Source organism: Amblyraja radiata, chromosome 24 (genome assembly GCF_010909765.2).
Source record: "Amblyraja radiata isolate CabotCenter1 chromosome 24, sAmbRad1.1.pri, whole genome shotgun sequence".
Classification (NCBI taxonomy): Eukaryota; Metazoa; Chordata; class Chondrichthyes; order Rajiformes; family Rajidae; genus Amblyraja; species Amblyraja radiata.
In genome coordinates, this window is record NC_045979.1 from 21,857,673 (window position 1) to 21,878,283 (window position 20,611).

At 47.9% G+C, this 20,611-nt stretch overlaps 1 protein-coding gene across 1 annotated transcript; it reads right to left on the minus strand.

Annotated features, from left to right (window-relative positions):
- ndufs2 (NADH:ubiquinone oxidoreductase core subunit S2) lies at positions 1-19,251 on the minus strand (the record flags this gene model as incomplete). Its single annotated transcript, XM_033042175.1, has 7 exons — positions 19,016-19,251; positions 12,724-12,830; positions 5,644-5,834; positions 5,290-5,410; positions 4,542-4,654; positions 225-299; positions 1-66 (listed from the first exon to the last, which is right to left on the minus strand). Coding segments are annotated over exons 1-7 (870 nt in total), but the record flags the coding sequence as incomplete, so codon positions are not given.
- Between the last annotated feature and the right edge of the window lie 1,360 nt (positions 19,252-20,611).

Here is a 20,611-nt window from a genome sequence, read left to right on the forward strand (position 1 = left end):
GTCGATGCGGATGGAAAAGTTCTTGATGAACTCGTAGATGTCGTCCATGAGGCCCAAAGGCAAGTCCTGGAGGGGGAGGAAGCAGCAACAGGCAGACAGGCTTGCACTCTCCACTCTCCCCACCGCCATACGCGCTCCGGAACAGGACCATCACCCACTGCCCACCACGTAGCTAGGGCAGAAGCCACCACAGATGCGAAAGCTGATCCCAATGCGCTGCTCACCTGATGGACACCCCCCGGTCTGATGTAGGCTGCATGCATGCGGGCTCCTGACGCTCGCTCGTAGAACTCCAACATCTAAGCAGAGAGAGGGGAGAGTGGATAACAAGCTGGTCAGCAGGTCATGAATATCTTTTTATTTATTTATTATTTTTTTATTAGATATTTTAACATTTTATAAACTGATAAATGAATCGGGGAAAAAAAAGTAAAAAGGAAGGAATGAAGAAAAAGAAGAAAGATACAAAAAGAGAGAAGAAAAAACCCCTGAACTGACAAAAACAGTGAGAGAAAAAAAAGAGGAAAGAAAACCGGAGATATGTCCCACTATCCTTCCCCACCCCCGCTCACCCAAACCATGTCCCACTATCCTTCCCCACCCCCGCTCACCCAAACCATGTCCCACTATCCTTCCCCACGCCCGCTCACCCAAACCATGTCCCACTATCCTTCCCCACCCCCGCTCACCCAAACCATGTCCCACTATCCTTCCCCACCCCAACCCCCGCTCACCCAAACCATGTCCCACTATCCTTCCCCACCCCCGCTCACCCAAACCATGTCCCACTATCCTTCCCCCCCCCCGCTCACCCAAACCATGTCCCACTATCCTTCCCCACCCCCGCTCACCCAAACCATGTCCCACTATCCTTCCCCACCCCCGCTCACCCAAACCATGTCCCACTATCCTTCCCCACCCCCGCTCACCCAAACCAAGCATCGTTTTTAAATTTGTGTTCAACCATTCTGTGGTTGAAGGAATTCAATGAAAGGAGACCATATTTTGGAAAATTGGTCTGATTTATCAGCCAAAACAAGCCTTATTGTTTTCTAAATGTAGTGTCTCGGTCATTTCTGTGGTTGTGAATACCTTCACAACTCTTCAATCCTGTCCCACGCATTTGTCGTTTATCCCCAGCCTTTGGCCCAACTATCTACCTTTCAAACCTCCCCCCTGCCCCATCCACTAATTACCTGCCACTATTTGTCCTGCCTCTCCCCTCCTCAACTATCGTTCCCCATCCCCACTTCAATTTGTCTAACGAAGGATCGATGCGAAATGCCACCTATCCATGAACGCCAGAGATGCTGCCCAGCCTGCTGAGTTACTCTTGCACTGTATACAGATGATAGGCTCACTGGTCTATAGTTGCCAGGCTTTTAGAGACATAACAAGAGCCACCCTCCAATCTTCTGGCATCTCACGTGTGCCTAATGAGGATTAATACATCTCAACCAGGGCTCCTGCAATTTTTCCTCTAGCTTCCCAATGTGTCCTTGAATGCATCAGATTGGGCCAGGTTGATTTATCCACTGTCATATGTCTTAGGACGTAAAGCGGACTATCCTCGAGGCATCTCCATTAACTGTCCCAAGTTTCTCAGTCGGCATGTCTTTCTCAGCGGTAACGACAGTGGTGAGCACTTTGGTTTCTGAGGGCCCCTGTTCTCACTCTAGTTACCCTCTTTCCCTAAATAAAATCTCTTTAGATTTCCCTTAATATTATCTGCCAGAACTATCTCCTGCCACCTTTTTTGCCCCGATTTCCTTCTTCAGTATGGTCCTCATTCCCCAAAACTTCTCCAGGGATACATTTGCTCCCAGCTACCCATACCTTTCCCATACCACCTCTTTCTTGAGCAGAGCCTCAATTTCTCTCATAATCACCTGCACTTCCCATCGCTCTAACGTGCATGCCCTGAAGTCTTGTCATCAAACTTAAGAGCATCCCACTTTCCTGATCTTCCCAGGTGTGCAACCTGCTCCAATCAACGAGAAAGTTCCTTTCTAATACCAGTTACCTTCTCATTGTCATGAATTATGAAACAATTGTTTGGCAATTGGTCAACCTGTCTCCTACTAATCTTCCAAATCTCCACCCCCTCCCCTCCCTACCCGACTCCACCTGTTAGTAATATTTCACCATTCCTCGGTCCACCAATCACCCAATGGCCCTTCCCACTGTTCGCCCTCTTCCCTGTGTACCAGCTTTCTTTCCTCTTAATTGTTCTCAATTTTGACCCAAAACCTTAACAATTCCTCTTTCCCTCCAACACACACGCACGCCGAGTTCCTGCAGCCAACCATTGGTGCAGACAATTAGCCCAGTTGGCCATCAGCTGGTGGCTCCATTCATTAACTGAAGTACCAATTGTACAAAGCAGGTAGCCACCTCATTCATTAACCACTCCTTCTGTGGTGGCCCCTCAGGATTGAGGCCAACGACAACACTCTCGGTCTGTAAATCCTGAGGTGCCTGATGAGGTCCGTGTGACAACATTGAGCAGAAGTGAAATGTGGTCGGAGGTTGTCCAGCTCATAACTGGAATAATTCCAGATAATTTGTGTGTACTCCCAGGGGCTGAAAACCCGGGGGGGGGGGCAGAGGGGACAAGTCCCCTCCATGTTTTGAGAGGTGGGGGACATTCCCCCCAAGTTTTTGTGATCGAGGGCGCCGATTGGAGGAGAGAGACGTCGGTCAGCAGGCAATGGGGGCGGGACATGATTCAGCGCGATGATTGGAGGAGGGAAGAGTGGGGGGGGGGGGGGGGGGACTAAGGATAGAGCGCGGTGATTGGACGAGGGAGACGCGACACAGATCTGCGCTTCATCCGCAGCCGGGATGATCCCGGCTGGGTTTCCGGCGCTGTCCCGAGTGCCCCCCCCCCCATGGGTGGCCAGAGAGGTCGGCAGCAAAGAACCTCCGCTATAGGATCTAGGATCTTTGGTTGCAGTCAGACGGGCCAGTGTAAAGAAACAGCACTAAACCCAGCTAACTCTGCCTGTCCCGCCAGGTGAGCTTACAACCGTTCCTGGACATGCAGGAAATATGGCCAGCGTGGAGAAGCAGCGCTGGTGTCCCGTCAGTCCAGACAGGGCTGTAGTTAACCCGGTCAGACAGGCAGTTGAGCTGCATTTAGCGCTGGATTGAGCCTCTGAAGCCTCGCACGCGTGTGTGTCAGTGTGCGCATGCGCGCGTGGCCGCCAAAAAATAGTGTCCCCCGTCCCCTCCATGTTTTGATAGCGAGTTCCGTTCTTGTGTACTCCCAAGCCACACCTCCAGGTTTACAATCCCATCCCAAACACACCCTCTCCACTTGGAACGGTCTGGGCCAGAGAGTCCAAGGATGTAGTGATTCTTTAGGGGGCTTTGAACAGATCCCTTGAATCTTTCCCTCTGTCCTGAGACAAAGCTTGAAATAGAGTGTGCGTTGAGAATATGATCTTTGTACAAGCTGCCTCACTTGCAACAACTCTCCCACAGGAGTCATCAGAACTCAAGGAAAACAGTTCAACTATAGCAACCACACTCCAGGACAAAAATCACCCCAACCTCGGCCGTTGATCTGCAGTAGGCAGAGGATACTCATATTTGCGTTTGCTCAGAGGCAGAGCTCCAAGACATCCGCTCGATCAATGAGCACCCAAAGGCCTTACATACATCCTTCAGCGGCAAGACCCCGCTGCACAAAAATCCAAGGTGAGACCCTGCAAAATGAATCACCTCACACCTCAGGAGCCCTCTCTTGCTGAAGGTAGACATTGACAGTGACATTCACCACTACCTATCAATGCACCAGCACAGTCATTAGTTGATCATGGAAGGGTTGTTTGAAGGTCTTGACCTCCAATCTGGCACCAACACTGTGCCCTCTCCGCCCTATCTACTGGAAGGATCAGTAACAAATGTCAGTGTCTTCTCCAAGTCCAACATGTCCAGCACTGAAGCTCCAGTTACACCCAGTCAGATCCACTGGTTAGACCACAATGTTCACAGGTTTGACACCAGGCTCCCCAAACACACCCTCCATCTTAAGCTTCATCACACGAGGAAAGCACCAGGTGGACAGAGTAAAGAAACTATTCGGACAATTGCTAACTGATGGCTTCACTTTTTATTCTGAGCTAGTCAGGCTATTTAGGAGGCACAAGAGACTGCAGATGCTGGACTCTCTAGTGAAAAAAGGCGAGTTGCTGAAGGAACTCAGTGGATCAGGCAGCATTTGAGGAAGGAAATGAACAGTCGACGTTGTGTGTCAAAGTGTCAAACTATTAATTTGTGTGACTTAGTTGATTTGCTGTTTGGACAATTAGTGAATCAATTAATCACCTAGATAATTCAGAATTTCATTGTCCTCCTCAGACCAATCAACTCTTCACAGATTACATCACTCACCTACGAATTGGGGGCAATTTACAGACAAAAAAAAGTACCCCAAAACATCAAGAAAAGTTGCTACATTATTAGTTTATCAATTGTCAATGATCGTCATTCTGAATCCTCCCACAGAGAGCACCCACCCTGCCCGCACCGCTCACCTTCTCCCTCTCCTCAAACATCCAGAAGAAAGGTGTCATGGCACCGATGTCCAGGGCGTGGGTGGTGATTGCCATGATGTGGTTCAGAAGTCTCGTCAGCTCACTGAAGAGAACTGGTGATGGGGTGAACAGAGGGCAGAGGGTTTGGGATCAGACAGAAAAATGGATCATCCAGTCATTCCATGTTGGGGTACGGCCACATCCAAACCCAACCCCACACAAGCCCGAGGTACACATCTCACCCTCAGCTGTAACAACACTTGGTACATGTTGCTGCCTCCCACAGCTCAATATACCATCAATGCCATGAAAACCCCAGCTCCACCCACACTCCTGCACGAACCAGCAGATGGATTTGGGTATGATATTTTGCATCCATCAGTCAAATATCTCATCAGTGTTGCACTCTGACCTCAGCTGTTGTACAAGGCCATCTACATTTGGAGTACTTCAGAGAACAGATTGGTGTGCAGCCTAAAGCAGTTCAATGTCTTTGAAGAGACACTCCTCAACCCGCATATCTGGTCTCAAGTGACTGGATAGAGGGGAAGTTCCACCTCCGACAGTTCAATACCACTTGGGTGCTAACTGGCCGGCCACTTCCTTTGGCCATCCCTCTGCGACAGACCTGGAGAGGGTCTGATTAACGAACGAACCCACCGTAATACAAAGCCGCAGTTAGGAGGCCCGCTGACTGTCTGTGGACAGAAGAGCAATTGCGGTGACTCACCCTGGATGGTGGACTCACCTCGGATCCATTGGGCACGAATGGGCGGCCTGATGTTCAGCAGCTTCTCCACGGCCAGGGAGTAACACTGCTCGTTGCACATCATGGAGACGTAATCCAGGCGGTCAAAATATGGAAGCGCCTACCAGAGAGGAGGTGGGGGAGCATCAGAGCACAGTACACACTGAATGCAAACATTAGACTGTGCACCTTCTCGCAGAGCAACTCACAAAGGGTACCTAACCCTGGCAGTGTGTGCATACTTACGGACAGCAGAGCATTACACACAACATGAAAGGTCCATGCTTACTAAAACCAAACACCAGCCTAGACGGCGTGTCGCACTCCCCCCCAGGACCGAGTGCGGTGGCGTACCTGCAAGTAGGTCTTGTACTCGATGAGTTTCTCGGTCCCGCGGTGGAGCAGGCCAATATGGGGGTCACACTTCTTCACCGACTCGCCGCTCAGCTCCAACACCAGCCGCAGGACCCCATGAGCCGCCGGGTGCTGCGGCCCAAAGTTAATCACATAGTTGGAGACGTTGCGATCCTTCGGCGGGTCTTTGTCTGTTGGCCGGAGAGTGGAGGAGATAAAGGAAGGGGAGGTGATGAACAATAGATCACTTGGCTACTCGTTCCTACTGCCCCATTCAGTGAGACCACGGCTGATCTTTTCCCTCAGCCCCACTCTCCCTCACTAACACCACGTCCCTCAATTTTGTAACATCCCAAACCCCAACGATCTGTCCTAAATTGCCTCTGTGACCGAGTCCCCACAGCCTCAGTTGAAGAGAATTCCAAAGACGCCCCTGTGTGGGGTGGGTGGGGGGGGGGGTAAGACATTTCTCCTCGTCTCTGCCCTGAACTGCTGACCCCTCACTCTGGTTGTGTGTTCTTTATTATTGTATCGCTGCAGACAACCCAAATTTCCACCAGCCTGGCTGTGTGGCAATAAATTATATCTAATCTAATCTAATATCTACCCGCCCCCGTTCCAGACACGGGAAACAACCTCCCCACCCCCTTCTTGTCGAGCCCTGGAAGGAGTTTGGAGGTTTCAGTGAGATCTCCTCTTGTTCTTCTAAACTCCAGAGAGGACAGATTCTTCCCAGTCTGCTTCTTCTCTCCTCCTGGGATAAACCCCCCGTTCCCGGGAATCGATCCGGTGACCCTTTGCTGCAGTCCCTCCCTCAGGTGGGGAGCCCAGACCTGTCCACAATATTCCAGGTGTGGTCTCCCCCGGGCCCCGGATAATTGGAGCGAGACGTCTCAACTCCTGGACTCAACCCCTCTCGCAGTGAAAGCCCTAGGACCGCCCCCCTCCTGACTGCTGCTCTTCCTGCAGGGGAACGTCCAGTGAGTGGTGTCCAGGGGCTCGGCTCCTTCTCCACACCAACAGCATCCCATCTCTCACAAAGTAAAAACTACTGGTTTTTTTCCTCTTTCACAGTGTGAGCTGACAATGTTCACATCATGTCGGTCTTCAACCAAGTACTCTGCCTGTGCACATCTCCCTGAAGCTTCCATGGGAAAAACTCAGGGGAAGAGTAGGGGAGGTGGTTGGTATTGCCTTCACCAGGGCAGGGGTTGGAGCAGATTGTTCGGACTGTGGGCTGGTAGCCTCCAGCTGCTGATGGAATTCACCCAAGTGTCATCAAAGAGTAGTCAGTGAAATGGATGATGTGCAAGTTCCAATTCTCGAAAATCTATTCAAAAAGGTTTCAGTTGATTCGAAAATAGCAAATGTATTGGCATTGTGCAAAGAAAAAGAGGAAGCGAGTCAGAAAGCAGGAAACTCTAGGCCTGTTAGTTTGACATCAACTGGGAGATGTATGTCCAAAGCTATCATTAGCATCATGCATCTCACTAACTAAAAATATGCAAGGCAGTAGATCTTTGTGAAAGGAAAACCATGCACTTAAAATGTATGTTTGTTCTCAGAAGAACCTGAGCTGTGGATAAAGGGGAAATGGGAGATGTATTTGTAGCATCAGAGTTAAACAGCTTAGAAACAGACCCTTCGGCCCACCATGTCCAGGCTGATCATCAAATACCGATCTATACTAGTGCCATTTACCAGCACTTAGGTCCACGGCCTTTATTCTTTGGCGATTCAAATGATTGTCTAGATAGCAAAATGTTGGGAGAATCTCTGCCTCCACCACCTTTTCCGAGTGAGTTCCAGATTCCAACCACCCTCTGGGTGAAAAACCTCCAGTGAAATCCCCTCTAAATTTCTTTTTCTCAACTTATGACCTTTAGTTTTTGACACCTCTGCCATGCAGAAACGTCTTTCACAACCCACCTTGTCAGTGGCCCTCATCGTTGTTCAGCCCTCTCTCAGGGTTCCCCTCCCTCAGCCTCATCCGCTCCAGGGAAAACAAACAGCCTCACCTCGCAAATGAAAGGTTCCATCACAGGCAACATCTCGGTGAATCTGCTCTACACCCTCTTCAGTGCAATCACATCAGCTAGAGACAGTGGCCAGAAACAGGCCCTTCAGGCCACCGTTGTTTAACGATCCTTCAAGGGCCTGACACACTTGGTTTTTTTCTTGGCGACTGCCGGCGTCATTTCAAATTCCAGCGGCGACAAGAAAAATGTTGTGACACTTGAAAAAACACAGCGCGTCATACGTCAACATGCCGCAAATTTTTCGGTGACCTGATACGTCAGTCAATGACACCGGCAGTCGCCGAAAAAAATCGCAAAGACGGACAGGCCCTTTAGACTAATCATACATTAATTGCCATTCCTATCCACTCACTCCCAGATTCTATTACACACCTGGATAGAAACATAGAAAATAGATGCAGGAGTAGGCCATTCGGCTCTTCGAGCTGGTACTGCTATTCATTATGATCATGACTGATCATCCAAAATCAGTATCCCGATCTGGCTTCCCCCCCCCCCCCCATATCCCTTGATTCCTTTAGCCCCAAGAGCTAAATCTAACTCTCTCTCTAAACCATCGAGTGTATTGGCCTCCACTGCCTTCTGTGGCAGAGAATTCCACAGATTCACAACTATCTGGGTGAAAAAGTTTTTCCTCATCTCAGTCCTAAATGGTCTACCCCTTATTCTTAAACTGTGACCCCTGGTTCTGGACCCCCCCAACATCAGGAACATTTGTTCATGTCCAATCACTTAAGAATTTTATATGTTGCTATGAGATCCCCTCTCATCTAAATCCCAGCGAACACAAGCCCAGTCGACCCATTATTTCATCATATGTCAGTCCCGCCATCCTGGGAATTAACCTTGTGAACCTATGCTGCACTCCCTCAATAGCAATAATGTCCTTTCTCAAATGAGGAGACCAAAATTGCACACAATACTCCAGGTGCAGTCTCACCAGGGCCCTGTGAGGCTGCAGTAGGACCTCTTTGCTCCTAAACTCAAATCCTTCCGCAATGAAGGCCAACATGCCATTAGCTTTCTTCACTGCCTGCTCTACCTGCATCCTTGACGTGACTGATGTACAAGCACACCCAAGCCTCCTTGCACCTCCCCTTCTCTGAATCTGACACCATTCCGATAATAATCTGCCTTCCTGTTCTTGCCACTAAAGTAGATAACCTCACATTTATCCACATTACACTGCATCTGTCATGCTTCTGCTAACTCACCCATCCTATCCAAGTCACCCTGCAACCTCACAGCATCCTCGTTGCAGCTCACACTGCCACCCAGCTTTGTGTCATCCGCAAACCTAGAGATGTTACATTTAATTCCCTCGTCTAAATCATTGTAAACAACTGGGGTCCCAGCACTGAGCCTAGCGGCACCCCACTGGTCACTGCCTGCCATTCTGAAAAGTTAATTCCTACTCTTTGCCTCCTATCTGCCAACCAGTCCTCTATTCACGTCAATACCCTACCCCCCATACCATGTGCTCTAATTTTGCACACTAATCTCCTGTGTGGGACCTTGTCAAAGGCTTTTTGAAAGTCCAGATACACCACATCCACTGGCTCTCCCTTATCCATTTTACTTGTTACATCCTCAAAAAATTCCAAAAGATTAAAGCATGATAGCCTCTTCATAAATCCATGCTGACTTTGACCGACTCCCATCACTGCTTTCCAAATGCGCTGCTATAACATCTTCCCCACTACCGTTGTATGGCTAACTGATCTATAATTCGCTATTTTCTCTCTCCCTCCTTTCTTAAAAAGTAGAGTTACATTGGCTATCCTCCAGTCCACAGGAACTGATCCAGTCTATAGAACATTGGAAAATGATCACCAATGAATCCATGATTTCTAGGGCCACATCCTTGAGTACTCTGGGATGCAGACCATCAGGCCCTGGGGATGTATCTGCCTTCAGTCCTAACAGTTTACCTAACACCATTTTCCGACTAATGTGGATTCCTTTCAGTTCCTCCCTCCCACTAGATCCTCAGTCCTCTAGTATTTCTGGGAGATTGTTTGTGTCTTCTTTAGTGAAGACAGAACCAAAGTACTCGTTTAACTGTTCTGCCATTTCCTTGTTTCATAGAAACATAGAAAATATTTCCCCATTATAAATTCACCTGTCTCTGACTGTAAGGGACCTACATTCGTCTTCACTAATCTTTTCCTTTTTACAGAGCCACGTACATTTTACAGTCAGTTTTTATATTCCCCGCAAGCTTTCTTTCATGCACTTTTCCCCCTCTTAATTAACCCCATTCGTCCTCCTCTGTTGAGTTCTAAATTTCTCCCAGTCCTCTGGTTTGCCACTTCTTCTGGCCAATTTATATGCCTCTTCCTTGGCTTTAACATTATCCTTGACTTCTCTCGTCAGCCACAGTTGAGCCGCCTTCCCAGTTTTATTTTTTCGCCAGACAGGGATGAACAATTTCTGGAGTTCATCCATGCGGTCTTTAAATCTTTGCCATTGCATCTCCATTGTCAACCATTTAAGTATAATTTGCTAATTTCAGGTACAATTGGCTATCCTAACCAATTCCCATCTCATACCTTCAAAGTCTCCTTTATTCAAGCTCAGGACCCCAGTCTCTGAATTAACCGTGTCACTCTCCATCCGAATGCAGAATTCCACCATATTATGGTCACTGTAGCCCAATGGGGCCTTGCACAACAAGATGGCTAACTAATCCTTCCTCTTTACACAATACCCAGCCTGGGATGGTCTGCCCTCTAGTCGGTTCCTCTAAATATTGGTTTAAAAACCCATCCCGTATGCATTCCAGGAAATCCTCCTCCTCAGCACTGCTACCAATTTGGTTGGCCCAATCTATATGTAGATTTAAGTCACCCATGATAACTGCTGTACCTTTGCTACACGCATCCCTAATTTCCTGCTTGAAGCTATCCCCAACCTCCCTACTGCTGTTTGCTGGTCTGTACACAACTCCAACAAGCATTTTCTGCCCTTGGCTATTTCGCAGTTCTACCCATACTGATTCTACAGCATCAAAGCTAATGTCTCTCCTTGCTATTGCGTTAATCTCCTCTTTAACCAGCAATGCCACCCCACCTCCTCTTCCTTTCTGTCTATCATTCCTGAATATCGAATAACCCTGCATGTTTAGTTCCCAGCCTTGGTCACCCTGGAGTCGTGTCTCCGTAATTCCAACTAGATCATATCCCTTAAAAACTGACTGCGCATTCAATTCATCCACCTTATTTCGAATGCTCCTCTCATTAAGGCACAAAGCTTTCAGGTTAGTTTTTCTTATCTCCCTTCTACCTTTTGCTTCTGTCCTCCTTTTATGGCCCTCTGTCTCCTTGCATTTGGTCCCATCCCCCTGCCCGTTAGTTTAAACGCAACCTTTCCGACACTCTCTTTCCCGTTAGCTGCATGGATTCGCTTCCACGTTGTTGACTCCACCCCCCTACTTTTTAGTTTAAACCCACTCGTGTAGCACTAGCAAACCTGCCTGTCTGAATGTCAGTCCCCTTCCAATTAAGGTGCAACCCGTCCCTTTTGTACAGGTCACCCCTGCCCCAGAAGAGATGCCAGTGATCTAGAAATCTAAATCCCTGCCCCAACTCCTCAGCCACACGTTCAGATCCCCTATCTACCTGTCCCTATCCTCACTAGCACAGGGTACTGGAAGCAACCCAGATATAACCACCCTAGAAGTCCTGCTTTTCAGTTCAGATTGGAAGAGCCTCTTGCGGCTAATTTGTATGTTTGCAGGCGTCTCTTCATGGTCCACACTGCCACCTAGATTTGAACTATCAGCTATTGCACTGGATCCTCTTAGTCCAGGCCAGTATGTTACCCCCAACACTGCATGTTCAAGTTTGTGAAATGATCTTGTACGGCACATTACTGGGCTTTGAAAGCCCACATACACCACATCAATTGGTCTGCCTTCTCTTAGTCTGCAGAGTAAAACTTCAAAAGATTTTTTCTCCAAAACCCACATTGACTTTGCAGAGTCCAATGATTATCTTCAACAGAGACACGAGGAACTGCAAGTGCTGGTTTACAACAAAAAAAAATGTTGGAGTAGCACAGGCAGCATCTCCAATGGGGACCCATCTTCAGCAGTCTGTAGAAACGTCACCTATTAATGTTCTCCAAAAATGCTGCCTGACCCGCTGAGATAACCCAGCATTTTGTGTCTTTGTACAGTATTGTTCCCACTTCATTAGTAATATTCCAGAATTTACCTGCTCCTGGTGACAGGTTAATAGGTTCAGTCTCCTCTCTCCTACGTTCCCTAGAGGAGTTACATATTCTACCTGTGGAAGCTAGTCCAGAATCTAAGAAATTCTGGAAGATGACGAAAATGTCTACCATTTAAAATCCAGGCATGGAGGTCGCTGGGTCCAGAGGATTTATCATCTTTCCTTCGAATAATTCCCTCCAACACTATTTCTTAAATCACTATTCTAATTCTTTGAACATGTTCCCTCTACCTGCAGTTTACCCCGAAGATAGACCCAAAATGGAGTAATTCAGCGGGACAGGCAGTGTCTCTGGAGAAAAGGATTGGGTGACATTTTGGGTCGAGACACTTTTTCAGTCTGAAAAACCTGATAACATACTTTGCACCTATTAGCCATCTTCGAGACCTTACCCTCTGCAACCTCCTTGCTGTCATTAATAAAATCAGTTAATTATGGAGGACCAAGATCCTTGGGACGGTCCACTGCTTATATCCTTCCAGCCTGAAAAAGACCCATATATTCTGATTCTCTGCCTTCCATGTAATCCATGTTAACACACTTCCATTTTACACTTGCCTTGTGCACCAGCCTTTTATGTGCAGTTTATCAAGCGCTTTCTTGAAATCCACATACACTACATCCAGAAGCTCCCCTGAATTGTCTCAACATATTACATGATCACCACTGGCCTACCCTACTGCACAAAGATGGTAATTATCCAGATAATACCGAGTTGTTTAACCTCTAATCCAGTCTCATTCACAATGATGACCACCCACCCCATTAATAGCCACTCCTCCCTTCCTGGGATGAGCAGCGCTTACCGTTCCAAGGAGGGGGTTTCCATTTTGCCGTGATCTCTGTGGGATACATGACAGCACCCGCGTACTGCTCCATCCAGGCCGGGTCCGGCTGCCATTGCTTGGCACCCCTAGAGAGTGGCAGAAAACAAGAGATAAAAGACAGTAGTTCACACCCAACTCAGTTGCCGCCATACATCCTTTCCCATCCAGATGATCCTCAGCCTCCCCCCAAATATCCCAATCCATTCTGGTAACCCTTTCTGGGCCCTACACAACCATCATGGTAACTTCCAACCCTAAGCTGGCCCCTACAAACATCCCTCCCCAAATGAGTAACCCCATCCAGCCTCAACAAACACACCTTCTTAACACATCAGCCCCAACAAACACCTCTCCGTCTCTGTTAGCCCCTCTGTGCACCACACCTCTCCCGGCCTATACAAAACCTTCCTGTTACTACACCCATCCCTCTCTCTGTGAACACTAAAGCCACTACACCCCTCTCTACCTTTGTAACCCCCCTTAAAGTTCCTACACCCCTTTCAACATCTAGCATCCTGAAGACCTCAAAACGCCACCTCAATTAATGTAATCCCCTAACCCCTCCCCCTCTATAACCTCTAGTCTCTTCACTAGAACCTATCTGGAACCGAAACCGTCCCTATTTGTGAACCCCCTTCCAGACTCTACACCCCTCGCTATCTCTGTAACGCCCTCTAGCCCGTACACCCCTTTCTATTTCTGTAAAATCCTGCATGCCCCTACATCCCTCTCAATCATTATCAACCATCTAGCTACTACACCACTCCCCATCTGCAACACCTTCCAGCCGCAACTCCCCTATCAATCCCAATAACCTACTCCAGCCCAAAATACGATTCCTATCTTTGCAAGCCCATTTCAGTCCCTAAACATCTTTGTAACCCCCTCATAGTTTAGTTTATTATTGTCATGTATAACAAGGCAGTGTGAAGCTTTTTTATTGCGTACCATCCAGTCAATGAAAATACAAATATAAGTTAACGGTTATATCATTTAGTGCATGATAAAACCCGATTAAAGGTCTCAAATGAGGCAGATGGGAGGTCAGGACTGCACTCAAGCTGGTGAGAGGTCAGTTCAGCTGCCCGATAGCTGCAGCACTGTGGCAATACAACCATCCACCTCCTTCGATAAACTCCTCTGGCCAAAACACTCCAACGAACCCACTTCAGAGCCTAAATCTATCCCTATCTCTATAATCCTCTCCAGCTTCTTCACCCCTTCTCACTACGTTAGGGGGCGCTGCACTGGCAGCAGCCTGTCGGCAGCGTGTCCGTTTTTTCCCAACTTTTTTTATTTTTTTAGTATGTTTAAAAGTCTGTTTTTAATGTTTCTTTGTGTGTTATGTGTGGGGGGTGGTGTGGGGGGGTAAGGGGGAAACCGTTTCGGCCACCTCTTCCATGGAGAGGCGATTTTTTCAGGTCGCCTCCCCCGTGGCCTAACAGCAAGGATCGGCGCGGACTTTCCCGGAGACGCGCCCGGAGCTTCAGCGGCGGGCGCAGCGTGGACTCTCGGCGTGGAGCGGGTGAGACCTCGCTGGAGGGGAGCGCTCCGTTACGCTGGCCCGGCAGCCGGCAGCCTGAAGCCGCAGTCTGCAGAACTCCAGCTGGTGCGGCGTCTACAGCCCGGGATCCCTCGTGGAGGACCCGGGGGGAAGAAGAAGCTTCCACCGCCGTCCCGCGGCCGTCTTCTACCGCGGGTGCGGCATGGACTTACCATCTCCCCTGGAGGGGAGCTTCGACCGCCGGCCCTGCAGACTGCGGTGCTTCCGGCTGCGGCACGGCAGGTACTTTAAAACTTTGACCGCCGGCCTACACCAGCCTGAAGCCGCGGTCTCTGGTTGGGAAGAGCCGATCCTGGACTCACCTTGACTTTGACTTTGTCCCTTACCATCTGGACGCCCGCAGCAACGGCTGTGGAGGGTGGTGGTCCCGACCACGGGGGAAAATGGAGGAGGACTGGCCAAGCTCCGTGCCTTCCACCACAGTGATGAATGCTGTGGTGGATGTTTGTGTAAAATTTTTATTGTGGTTGTGTTCTTTATTACTGTACCGCTGCTGGCAACCCAAATACCACCGACCTTGGTTGTGTGGCAATTAAATTATATCTATCTATCTATCTATCTACTGCACCCTCCCAATCACTGTAGCCCTCCAGATCCTGCTGGCGTCCGTCTCTGTAACCCTCTTAGCTCCCACAGAACTCTTTAGCCCCCTCTAGATGATACACCCCTTAAGACACTACAAAATCTCTATTACTCTAACCCCCCATATCCAGTGCCAACATCTCTCAATATCTCGGTAATCCCCTCCAGCGCAAACACCCATCCCTATCTATTAACCTCTATAGTGCCTACACCTTCCCATCTTAATAACCCCCCTTCCCCTCTCAGACTCCAGTTATCTACCTCCAAGCCCTACACTCGATATACTGTTACCCTGTGCAGTGTCCAGACCTCTCCCAATCTCTGTAACCCTCTCCAGCCCCTATATCCTTCATAGAATAGAGAACAATACAGCAATGGAAGAGGCACCCCAGTCCACATTGTCTATGGCAAATATCATGTCAAATTAAGCCAATCTGCTCTGACTGTACATGATCAACAGCCCTAACATAAGCTTGTTTAAAAGCCTCTTAAATGTCACTTTCATATCTGCAACCACTACCACCCCAGGCAGCAGACATATCCTTTAAACTTTGCCCCTCTCACCTTAAAACCATGCAATTTAGTATTTGACATTTCCACCCAGCGAAAAGGATTCTGAATGCCTAACCCAACTCACGTCTCTCAGAATGTTATATTCTATCAGATTTCCCCTCAAACACCAATGCTCCAGAGAAAACATCCAATCATGTCGACTTCTCCTTAGAGTTTTATACCCTCTAATCCAGGCAGCATTTTGGTAAATCACCTCAGCATCTTTTCCAAAACCTCCACGCCTTCCCTATAACGAGGTGACCAGAACTGCACAAAACATTCCAAATGCTGCTAAACCAAAGTTCTATAAATCTGCACATGACTTCATGGCTGTTATCCTCAATACCGTGACCATTGAAGGCAAGCATACCATACACCTTTTTATCACGCTACCTGTTGCCACTTTCATGGAGCTATGCATGGACACCAGGATATCCTCCATACATTAATGCTGTTAAGCGCTTTACTCTATGCTAGCCCCTTGTATTTAACCTTCCAAAGTGCAACATCAGACACTTGCTCAGATTAATTTCAACCTGCCAGTTGTACGTCCATTTCTGTAACTGAAATATGTAGCAAGAGTCCTCACCATCGCCACCATCTATCCTTGTATACACTATCCTTTGTATACTTTGACAGCCCTTCTAACTATTCACTAACTCCAGCAATTGTGGTGTTGTATGCAAACTTACGAACAAACCCATCTGAATTTACGCCCAAGTCATTTATATATAGCACAAACTCCACTGATTACAAAGATCCAGGCAGAACGACACCCTTCCACCATAATCTTGTCTTTCATGAGTAAACCAGTTCTGAATCCAAATGGCCTAGTCATTGCAAATACCATGAATCTTAATCTTCCGTACCATCCTACTACGAGGGACTTACTAAAATCCATATAGAGAACATCCACTGCTGTATACTCAATAATCACCTTTGTCACCTCAAAAAAACTCAATTCAAATTGGTAGGACATGACCTGCTACTGACAAAGCCATACACAGACTGTTCCCAATTGGCTCATTTGCTTCCAAATACAAGTAAATCACACCTCATTCCTCCCCTATAGCTTACAGTAGGCTCACAGGCCTGTAGTTTCCTGGATTATCTCTATTTTTCTTCTTAAACAAACAAAGGAACATTGGCTGCTCTCCAGTCCTTCAGGACCTCACGTGTGGTTACAGAGGATAGAAGGGTCTTTATCAAGGTCCATGCAATCTCCTCACTTAATAAGAATGGATAGATCCAATCAGGCCCTGGGGATTTATCCACCTCAATTTTCTGCAAATGCTCCAAAACCATCTCCTTCTTGATCTCAAACTACTCAGTATATTTGTATTCACTTACACTCAATGTCCTCTATATCCTTGTCCTTGATGAACACAGATTCACTCATTTAGTACCTCCCCAACATCCTCTATGCGTTAATTCAAAGCATTTGGAAAGTGGTGAAACCATTGGACAAAGTCAGCATGGATTTACAAAAGGTAAATCATGTCTGACGAATCTTACAGAATTTTTCGAGGATGTAACTAGTAGCGTGGATAGGGGAGAACCAGTGGATGTGGTGTATCTGGACTTCCAGAAGGCTTTCGACAAGGTCCCACATAAGAGATTAGTTTACAAACTTAAAGCACACGGCATTGGGGGTTCAGTATTGATGTGGATAGGGAAGTGGCTGGCAAACAGGAAGCAAAGAGTAGGAGTAAACGGGTCCTTTTCACAATGGCAGGCAGTGACTAGTGGGGTACCGCAAGGCTCAGTGCTGGGACCCCAGCTATTTACAATATATATTAATGATCTGGATGAGGGAATTGAAGGCAATATCTCCAAGTTTGCGGATGACACTAAGCTGGGGGGCAGTGTTAGCTGTGAGGAGGATGCTAGGAGACTGCAAGGTGACTTGGATAGGCTGGGTGAGTGGGCAAATGTTTGGCAGATGCAGTATAATGTGGATAAATGTGAGGTTCTCCATTTTGGTGGCAAAAACAGGAAAGCAGACTATTATCTAAATGGTGGCCGACTAGGAAAAGGGGAGATGCAGCGAGACCTGGGTGTCATGGTACACCAGTCATTGAAAGTGGGCATGCAGGTGCAGCAGGCAGTGAAGAAAGCGAATGGTATGTTAGCTTTCATAGCAAAAGGATTTGAGTATAGGAGCAGGGACGTTCTACTGCAGTTGTACAGGGTCTTGGTGAGACCACACCTGGAGTATTGCGTACAGTTTTGGTCTCCAAATCTGAGGAAGGACATTATTGCCATAGAGGGAGTGCAGAGAAGGTTCACCAGACTGATTCCTGGGATGTCAGGACTGTCTTATGAAGAAAGACTGGATAGACTTGGTTTATACTCTCTAGAATTTAGGAGATTGAGAGGGGATCTTATAGAAACTTACAAAATTCTTAAGGGGTTGGACAGGCTAGATGCAGGAAGATTGCTCCCGATGTTGGGGAAGTCCAGGACAAGGGGTCACAGCTTAAGGATAAGGGGGAAATCCTTTAAAACCGAGATGAGAAGAACTTTTTTCACACAGAGAGTGGTGAATCTCTGGAACTCCCTGCCACAGAGGGTAGTCGAGGCCAGTTCATTGGCTATATTTAAGAGGGAGTTAGATGTGGCCCTTGTGGCTAAGGGGATCAGAGAGTATGGAGAGAAGGCAGGTACGGGATACTGAGTTGGATGATCAGCCATGATCATATTGAATGGCGGTGCAGGCTCGAAGGGCCGAATGGCCTACTCCTGCACCTAATTTCTATGTTTCTATAAATCCTCTCCATTACACTAGAGCAATTCCACCTTCTCTTTGGTTCCCCTCTTGTTTTTAATATACTTCCGAGAAATCTTGGGATTTTCTTTAATCTGACTCGCCAATGACATTTCATGTCCCCTTTTGGTCCTTCCAGTTGCCCACTTGAGTTAGTTCGTTCTTGCTTTATATACTTCACCTTTCTGAACTTTACATACTTTTTCTGTTGCTTTTTGACCAAATATACAACTCCTGGTCATCTAAAGTCCCTGCACCTTGTCACCCTTATCCTTCCTCCTTGCTGGAATGTGCCAGTTCTGAACTCTGATTAACTGCCTTTTAAACAACTCCCATGTCAGATACAGACATATCCAACTGCTCCCAATTTAGTCACTGCAGTTCCTGCCCAATAATGTTGTAAATTGCTTTACCCCAATTTAGTACCTGTCCAAGGTCCAGAGTTATCCTTATTCAAAATAATCATTTCAAAAACTTATGGAGCTGTTCCTAAATGTTCTTCCACTGAAACACCAGTCACTTGGCCAGGCTCTACTCCAGTATAAGGTCCAGTATGTTTCCTCCCTACCTTTGTCATCTCCTCCAGCCCGTCGCCCTTCCCCATCAGTTCCCCTTCCAGTCCGTCATCCCTCCCCAACTGCTGCCCCTCCAGCCCATCACTCCTCTCCATGTTACTCCCTCCGGCCATGCACCTCTTTGACTGACCCCTGACCATTCCATCCTTGTTTGCCCAAACGGCACACTGATCCCACCCGTCCGCAGTTGATCCAAGGCCCTACCATCGCGAACCGGTGCATTGGCCTGACCTGTTGGGAACCACCGCCGGGAAGAAGGGCCTCACGACCTGGCACCGCCGGAGCAGCAGCCGCACCGCCGTTCCCACCATGGCTCTGCGACCTTCACCGCGCAGCGGATGTTCTTCTAACGTCATATCCGCCCTCCGCCTTGCGGGGCAAAGGGGTAAACAAGCCCCACTGAACCGGCAGGGGCAGCCGATCACCATTATGGTGAGGTTCCAACAAACCGGGCGGAAGGGCTAATGTCCCGTTGGTTGCCATTATGGTCATGGCCGTAATGTCGCACGCCCACCAATGTGTGGATACTCGCCACCATCTTGCTGGGGGGGGGGGGGGGGGGCAATGCGAATGCGCACGCAACCAACAACGAGGGGGCGCTTTCATTGCCATGTTTGTAAGTGAATGTCGCCATCTTGTTGAGGGGCAACCCGCCGGAGTAGGCGGTGAGAGCGCCATGTTGTTGAGGGGCAACCCACCGGTCTCGGCAATGGTTGGATGTCTCAGGGGTAGGCGGTGCGAGCGCCATGTTGTTGAGGGGCAACCCGCCGGCCTCGGCAATGGTCGGATGTGTCAGGACACGGCCGTGCCGCCATCTTTGTGAGGGTAATTCTGTTTGTATTGATATTGCCATGTGTACCGGGAAACAGCGAGGAGTGTTGTTTGTATGAAATTCATTTAAATCATATTTTTCATAAACAACCCACAAAGTACTGAAGGAATTCAGCAGTTCTGGGTGGAGTGAACGAGGGAATGGACAAATGACGTTTCGGATCAGGAACCCTTCGAAGTCCTACAGCAATTGCATTCGCATTTCCAGCATCTGCACTCCTGTGTCTCCATACTACACATAAGTACAATCAAGCCATATATAAGTAAACTGACTGCAGAATATTATTACAATTACAGAGAAAGTACAGATAAAAAGTGCAAGTCCAGAATGAGGCACTAGACAGATAGACTAGTACCAGCACTTAGAGGAGACCCACTCCACCCACTAAAATAACAGCTTAAATATGAGCCTTTATCTCTGAACGAGTATGCACAATTTTTTTTTAATATGGCTGGGAAAAAAAGACAATTATCAGGGATCTCATTACTGATTTATGTTTTCAACAGATTTATGTTTTCATACATTTTGCCTTTGGCACCGCTGTCCACTGTGCTCTGTGGGTAATGTAGTCCAATTGACTAATACGTGTAGAAACAAGTACAAACAAGGAACTCCAGAAGGAATCACGAGAGAATCACTGAAGGAAGATCTCGACCTATCCTTTTTCTCCTGAGATGCTGCCTGACCCGCTGAGTTATTCCAGTAATTTGTGTCTATCTTCAATAAACTGCAGATGCTGGTTTACACAAAAAATAAATAAAGTTCTGGAGTAACTCAGCGGGTCAGGCAGCATCCTTGGGAGAACGTGGATAGGTGACGTTCCGGGTACAGACCATCTTCAGACTGAGAGTCAGGGGAAAGCTGTGACACTCCGCCCGGAAACCACTCATTCTCCTCCGGCTCTGCCTTGCTGACGTTATGGGAATTGTAGTCCCGCACAAAAAAAGAGCAGGCGAGTCGAAAATAGCCCTTGCTTAACCAGAGTACAATTCCCA